This window comes from Muscardinus avellanarius (assembly GCF_963383645.1).
Source record: "Muscardinus avellanarius genome assembly, chromosome: 12".
In the NCBI taxonomy this organism is placed as follows: domain Eukaryota; kingdom Metazoa; phylum Chordata; class Mammalia; order Rodentia; family Gliridae; genus Muscardinus; species Muscardinus avellanarius.
Genome location: NC_137798.1, coordinates 104,930,550 through 104,937,727, shown reverse-complemented (window position 1 = coordinate 104,937,727; position 7,178 = coordinate 104,930,550). Strand labels below are relative to the sequence as shown.

Genomic DNA, 7,178 nt, shown 5'->3' with positions numbered 1-7,178 from the left:
CCCAGGTCACCCTCAGAGCTCTGGAAAAGCAGAGACAACACTGGGCGTGGTGGCGCACGCTTGTCATCCCAGCATTTGGGAGGCTGAGATAGGAAAATCGCAGTCTGCGGACAGCGTCAGCTACTTAGTGAGGCCCTTTGCAACTCAGTGAGGCCCTGTTTCAAAATAAAGAATAAAAAAATCAATCACCAGTACCACAAGAAAGAAAAATTAAAAAAAAAAGCACCTAGGCACCAGGAACGCGTTTTCCCGGCGGCCTCAGCGGTGCTGCGATGAGCCATGGGCGGCGGGAATGAGTGAGGCGGGACAGGACTGTTGGCAGAGCCAGCCCAGGGCACCATACCTGCGCCGCGAGAATGTTGCGGCTGGCTCCCAGCCTCCCGGGTCACTCAGCCCCGCGGCACTCAGAGCAGGTGCAGGACGCAAGCACTCTCCACCCGAGCCAGGGGGCGCAGGCCCGCAGCGCACAGAGGAAGCTGACGAGGAGGCGGCGCCAAGACATGCTTAGTGTTTTATTTGATAAAACAAGCCATGCTCTCAGCCCTCTAAACACACGTACTGCCTCCTTCCCGTTTCCCGTTCCCAACCACCGGCCTCCATCCTTTCTTCCAGCTCAGACCAACCACGTTCTTTTCCAAGTCCACGTCTTCCAGAAGTGTTAGGGTCAATAAATGTTAAATAGTGAATACGGATAGGGGAAGCTAGAAAAGTCGAGTTTACTCCGTGCACAAGATTGCAACACCGCGCTCGTAGAAGCTTCGAGGATCTTCCTTTGTGGCAATTTCGAAGTCCACAGTGAAGATCAGGTCGGCGCGGGTGAAGTTCAGGTAGACAGGCAGCGTCACCTGCAAGATGGAGATAGGCGGCAGGTTGGCGCCGGCCGGGGGGCGCGGCGCGCCCGCGGGGCCGCCACTCACCACGCTGGCTCTCCTCTCTGCGTTCGTCTGCTTGACCCAGCGCAGCTGCGTCAGCGGGAGCGCGGTGGAGATGGCGTTGGACAGCGACAGCTTGTTGTTACTGCATGTGGCTCCCTGGAGCTTCAGCCCTGTGGGGGTGGAGGAGGCCTGATGCCAAGCACCGCCCGGAGCCCCCCAGGTGCCAGGAAGGTGGGCTTCGGGCAGGTCATCACACGGATGCCAGCTCACCTGTGACCCCAAAGCTGCAGGCGTCCAGGCTGGCGCTCTGGGAGGTGGTGACGTTGACTTCCAGGCAGAGCTCCTCCAGGGACCAGCTGTTGGCCTGGGCCACGTACTGCCGGGTGGCAGTGATGTAGGCCTCGGGCACGAACAGGCCGCCCAGGCACACGTGGATGTTCTGTGGGAAAGTGTGGTCAGGTGGTGTGGCCGGCCCCCGCCAGGGAGGGCACGCCCCAACCCTGCGGCCCACCTTCAGCTCCTTGGCCCCGCCAGAGGCGGCTGCCTGGGAGATGTTCTGCAGCTGCTTGACGCGCTCGCTGAAGTCGGACACCCATTGGATGACGGTCATCCCGGCGGGCACCGTGTAGTGCGACCAGCTCCGCGGCAGGATCCCTGCAGCGGGCACGGGACCTGGCTCAGAGCCAGCTCTTGGTCCCCAGGCCCCAGGGGCGAGCCTGTGGCTGCTCACCCCCAAGCTTCCCGGGGGAGAAGCCCCTGAGCTGCGCCCTCCCGGCCCCAAGCCCTCAGCACCCAGGTGGCCTTGGCCTGTGGTGTGTGGAGCACGGGGCTCACGTCCGACTGAAACCAGAGCCAAGAGCTGCCCACGCCGGCTCAGGCGCTCGGGCAAGTGTGGGAGCGCCGGGCCCCGTGCCGGGGCTCGGTGCTGCAGCTGCTGCGCCTGCCCGGCTCTGCCTCCGTCCTGGTCCACCCTGTGGCTCCCTCCGCTGCCTGGAATGCCCCTCAAGTCTGCAGAAAGCCGCGCCAAGGAGCATCACGGCGTCCTGGCGCCCACCCCTGGGGCGTGGGCACAGGCTGTGCGGGGCCGGCTGCGTACCCTTCACCAGTTCATTGATGAGCGTGCGCAGGTAGTTGGTCTGCTTCTTCTTCCCCTCGCACACCTGGACGACGTCGGCGAGGTCCTGGCGCACGTCTTGAAGCAGCTTTGCCCCCATCTTCACTTCCCTCTCAAAGAACCTGAACAGAGGGTCCTGCAGTTGTGCAGAAGATGAGGCGGGAGAATCAGGCAAGGGCCCTTTCGGGTTCCGGGCCTGCCGGGAGCTGCCGAGGGCTCAGGGCCAGCGCGGCCCCGGCCGGGATCACTGTGTTCCAGGAGGCGGCGAGTGCCTGTGACCCCAGCATGTGGGAGGCTCAGACAGGAGTTCACGAGCCGAAGCCAGTGCTGGAGACTTGCAACTTAGCGAGACCCTGTTTCAAATAAAAAACCAGCCTGAACCCACATCTGTTTCTTGTGCAGTACTGGGGACTGAATCCAAGGGTGTGACACCCTTACCCACACCCCCCAGCCCATTTTATCTTTTTTTTTTAATTTTTATTTTTTGCACTCAGGTGTTTTTTTGTTTTTGATTTTTGTTTCTTTTTTGGTGGTACTGGGGGTGGAACCCAGAGGCTTTCTACCTCCAGGCTATACTCCCAGACCTATTCTGTATTTTATTTGGAAACAGGGTCTCACTAAGTTGCTGAGAGCCTCACTAAGTAGCTGAAGCTGGCTTCGAACCTGTGCAAACCTCCTGTCTCAGCCTCCCAGGCGCGGGGATGACAAGTGTGCGCCGCCACGCCCGGCCATTTTATCTTTTTAATACTGGATCCCAGGGGTGGTGCACCTCTAACTGCACCCCCATCGCTCTATCTATTTTGGAAGTAGGATTTTGCCTGGTTGGTGAGAATTTCACTGCTAGCTAAGGCTGTCCGGTAACCTGTGATCCTCTTGTCTTAGCCTCCCAAGTATGTCTGGCTCATTTTAGAGACAAAGTCTTGTGCTAAGCTGTTTGGTGTAGGCTGGCATCAAACCTCTGCTCTTCCTGTCCCCGCCTCCTGGGTCACTGGGATCATTTCTGGGCACTGCCAGGCCTGGCCTGGGGCCCCTCTATTTACTGGTCCTGGGGATGGAGTACCGATACAGGTAGAGGGCATGCTACCTCTGAGCTACACCCCAGCCCTATTTTTTATTTCTTACTTTGAAAAAGGGTCTCGCTGAGCTGCTAAGTGTCTGAGGCTGGCCACGAACCCGCGACGCTCCTGTCTCGGCCTCCCACGTACCGGACTCCTGGTGTGGCCAGCACGCCCTCTCCAGTCTCTCGTGCCTGGCGTCGCCTGCCCACCCCCGCTGTCCCGTGTGCGCCTGCGCGCCGCAGTGCCCACCTTGATGTTCTCCACGGTGCGCTTGAGGTGGTGCAGCGTCTGGGGGACGAGCTGCAGCCAGCTGGAGGCCGTGGCGTGCAGCGTGCGCATCCAGGCGGGGCGGCCATCGGGCGTGGGGCCCGCGCGCGCCCTCCTCTCGGCCTCTGCGTAGGCCAGGTCGTCCTCGTCCTCCAGTACCTGCATCTTCAGCATTTTGCTGATCATGTCCACGCCTGGCGGGACGGGGCGGACCTGAGCGCCACGGGCCCGCTCCCGGCTACACGCACCAACGCGTCTGGTGTGTGCTGGGAACTGAACCCAGGGCACCCTACTTCTGAGCTGCAGCCCCAGCCGGGCCCTATTTTTATGTTGAAACAGGGCCTCGGTCAGTGGCGGAGGGCCTCACTAAACTGCTGCGGCTGACACATTCTTTGTGGCACTGGAGACTGACCCAGGGGTATTCTTCCTCTGAGCCATACCGTCTCACTAGGTTGATGAGTCTCACTACTAGCTGAGGCTGCCTGAACCCGAGATCCTCTTGTCTCAGCCTCCCAAGAACAGGATTGCAGGTGTGCACCACCACATCCAGCTGGGAGTAAAGGCCCAGGCGCCCTGGCGAGCTCAGGGGCTGTGGCCCGCCTACCTTGGGTGGTGAGGAGGACCTTCTCGGCGTTATTGGGCAGGCCCAGCCAGGACGGCGTCTGGGTGTCGGGGAGCAGCTCCACCCACTGCACAAACTCCTCTCGCCTGCAAAGCCAGCATGTTGGGCACTGCGTTAGAGGTGCCCTATGGAGGTGCCAGGGCCTCCCATGCCAGGGTCTGTGCACCCGAAGGGTGTGCGCACCTGATGCCATCTGGCATCTGAATGTCCTTGTGCCCGTCCACCTTGCAGGCCAGCTTGAATTCACTATCAAAACTCCTGGTGGTGAAGAGCCGCTCCAGGAACGTGTTGAGCAGACGCTGGTCGAACTCGTTGTCCACGCGCCCGCCGTAAATGGACTGGGCCATCAAGGTCTTCAGAGCAGACCACGGGATCTTATCGGGCGAGATGTTCTGCCTGCCCTGGGGTGAGGAAAGGCATCAGCGCACGCCGGGCGCCCGTGCACCCACCCTCCCTGCGTGGAGCGGCCCCTGTGCCCACTGCCCCGCCGCCCACTCCCTTGCCTTGGCCGTGTCATCCAGCCACGTGTCCACTGTGTCGCAGGCCGACCGCAGGTCAGACTCCCCAAATTCGTATTTCTTTGACCACCCGAGGGGCGCGTAGCGTAGACGCTCCTGGATGACGGCGTGGAACCAGGCCAGCAGGAAGTACAAGCGGGCGCGCTCGTTGGGAGACTAGAGGAGGAAAGCGGCAGAGGACAGGTCAGAACAGCAGCTTTTCTGTCTGAGGGCGGTGGAGAAGCCACGGCGGAACCAAAGGCCCACAGAGCTGGCCACACTCAAGCCACTTCAATTCCAGGGCTCAAGAAGGAGCAAAGAGCCGGGCGTGGTGGCGCACGCATGTCATCCCAGCACTCGGGAGGCTGAGACCGGAAGATCACGGTTCGCGGACAGCCTCAGCTACTTAGTGAGGCCTCTGCAACTCAGTGAGACCCTGTATCAAAAGAAGGAATAAAAAATTGGGCAGGGGGTGTAGCTCGGAGGTCAAATGCCCCTGAGCTCCATCCCCAGACCTGCAAAAAAAAAAAGGAGGAGCAAAGAAAAATGGGCGGGACCAGTTGCTAGGAGACTATGCTGGTTTCCCCACGAATAAAGGTGTGATCCAGTGGCATCAGCTAAGTGGCGCCTGCCGGGCCACCATTACCTTGCATATCCGCGAGACGGGGATGCTGCTGAAGGTCCTCAGCATGTTGGCCTTCACACCCGGCGGCGGCTCAAACACGAAGATGCGCCCGGCACGCAGCAGGTTCACTGGCACCTAGGGAAGACACGGCCCGGCCACTCTGGCTTCACGCTGCGCCTGCCCGCCGTGCATGTGCGCGGCCGCCCTGCGCCCTCCCCTCACCTTGGGGTTGATCTCCATGGTGAGGAAGAGGCGGAAGCAGGCGTGCGGCTGCAGGGAGTGCAGCTTCTTCTCCAGCTGCATCAGCCACCCGGGCGCCAGGTGCACGTTCTTCAGCATCACCCACCTGGACACAGAAGAGGCCACGGCCGCTGTGGACCCGGCTGCGGCTCTGGGGCTCAGCCCTGCAATGGAAAGCAACCCGGCCTACCTGCCAGACTTCACAGCGGTGTTGATAGCCTTGTCTGCCTGGTTGAAGCCTTCGGCTGAGCCTACACACCAAGGAAGCGTAGTGTTAGCACAGGGAGCCCGGCCCCCGGCGCCACCACACAGCCACGAAACCAGCGACACCCTCACCGATAGCGATGGACGTGATCTGCGTGTTCTGCTCGGCTGCAAGGTCCTCGACGTGGCCACTGGCGTCGTACCCAGGCACAGAGCACATCAGGACGGGTGTGTTTGGCTTCACCTGCAGACAAAGGAAGGAGCGAGGAGTGAGAGGCCGGGCCTGCACAGTGTGCGTGGGTAACTCAGGACTGAGGCCGCGGCCAGGGCGGCGCAGACACCACAGAGGCCGAGCGCGCCACGGGCAGGCTTTACCTCCGTGCCCACAATGTGGGTCAGGTCGAGCGGCTGCTCCATGACGGACATGAAGGACTCTCCGAGGTTTGTGGAAACAAACATGTGGGCCATGGCCAGCAGGCGGTCGGGCCGGAAGGCCTGAATCAAGAGCAGGCGGCGGATGGCCTGCCCGATGGGAGCTGAAACGAGGAGGCCAAGGGCGGTGAAGTGCGCTCGGAGAGCTGCCCCAGCCCGGCCTGGCCCGGCCCGCCTGGGGTGCTGCTACCCAAGATGGAACCACAGCCCAGCCCTGCCGCTGCTGTGTGCCCGTGAACACCGGTGACGAGGCCTTACACCTAGGAGTGGGCCTGGCATAAGGGGCGTGTGTCAGAGAGGCTGGGGACTGAACCTGGGTGTCCTACCTGAGCTACACCCCAGCCTTACTTATTTTGAGAGATCACTGTGTTGACGAGTCTTAGGACTTGCTGAGGATGTCTGGAACCTGCTATCGTCCTGTCGCTGTTTTACTTATTTTGAACAGGTGGTCCCCTGGGTGACCGGGCGGGCCGTACACGCTGGGACTACACAGCGCTGCTTCCCACGCAGCTGGGGTTGTGGCCTGCGCCACCACCCTCGCTCACTTATTCAGGGCTGAGTCCAGCCTCTCACATGCTAGGCAAGCGCTGTACCACGGAACAGTGGGGCTCACCCCGTCCACTGGGTACTGGGGATGGAACCCAGGGGCAGGCTGCAGAGGGCCTCGCTAAGCTGCCGAGGTTGGCTGCAAACCGGATCCATCTCGGCTTCCCAAGCACCAGGACCACAGGTCTGTGCCACCATGCTCAGCCTCTAGTTTCATTCTGAAACAGGGTCTCACTCAGTAGTGAGGCTGGCCTCGCACCTGCACCCTCCTGTCTTAGCCTCTCAAGCACCAGAAATGCAGGTGTGAGCCATCACCTCTGGCTTCACTGATTCTTAAACCACTGTTGACCTGTTTGTTTGTTGTAGAACATCTGAAACTGCTCAGACAGCCTGGGTAAGCAAAGTCATGCTGGTTGCTGTGTGGGCTACATCTCCATCTGCCTTTGTGCCGGGATCAGAGGTGATCTCCTTTGTAGCCTGGCTGGCCTCATACGTGGTAGGACATGTGGAAACTGGCTTGTTGTACAATTAAACACAAATTTCCTCTTAATGTTTGGAAGACCTTTCCTATTTTTCCTTTGGTCGGCAAGGAGTATATATATATATATTTTTTGCAGTGCTGGGGATTGAACTGAGGGGCAATCTAACTCTGAGCTACATCCCCAGCTGATTTTTTAATTTTTTATTTTGAAACAAAG

The 7,178-nt window shown here is 60.2% G+C and overlaps 1 protein-coding gene across 1 annotated transcript in view; it reads right to left on the bottom strand.

Annotated features, from left to right (window-relative positions):
- Nucleotides 1–716: 716 nt before the first annotated feature.
- The window catches only part of DYNC1H1 (dynein cytoplasmic 1 heavy chain 1), a gene marked incomplete at both ends in the record, with an annotated part of 72,782 nt that continues 66,320 nt past the window's right edge, over nucleotides 717–7,178 (bottom strand). Inside the window, 14 exons of the mRNA XM_080708200.1 lie at nucleotides 717–845; nucleotides 918–1,045; nucleotides 1,146–1,314; nucleotides 1,387–1,529; nucleotides 1,972–2,125; nucleotides 3,297–3,508; nucleotides 3,919–4,022; nucleotides 4,120–4,337; nucleotides 4,440–4,610; nucleotides 5,080–5,193; nucleotides 5,281–5,404; nucleotides 5,489–5,549; nucleotides 5,635–5,746; nucleotides 5,878–6,038. Coding sequence (XP_080564326.1) covers nucleotides 717–845; nucleotides 918–1,045; nucleotides 1,146–1,314; nucleotides 1,387–1,529; nucleotides 1,972–2,125; nucleotides 3,297–3,508; nucleotides 3,919–4,022; nucleotides 4,120–4,337; nucleotides 4,440–4,610; nucleotides 5,080–5,193; nucleotides 5,281–5,404; nucleotides 5,489–5,549; nucleotides 5,635–5,746; nucleotides 5,878–6,038 — 2,000 coding nt within the window. The remainder of the gene's footprint in view (nucleotides 846–917; nucleotides 1,046–1,145; nucleotides 1,315–1,386; nucleotides 1,530–1,971; nucleotides 2,126–3,296; nucleotides 3,509–3,918; nucleotides 4,023–4,119; nucleotides 4,338–4,439; nucleotides 4,611–5,079; nucleotides 5,194–5,280; nucleotides 5,405–5,488; nucleotides 5,550–5,634; nucleotides 5,747–5,877; nucleotides 6,039–7,178) is intronic.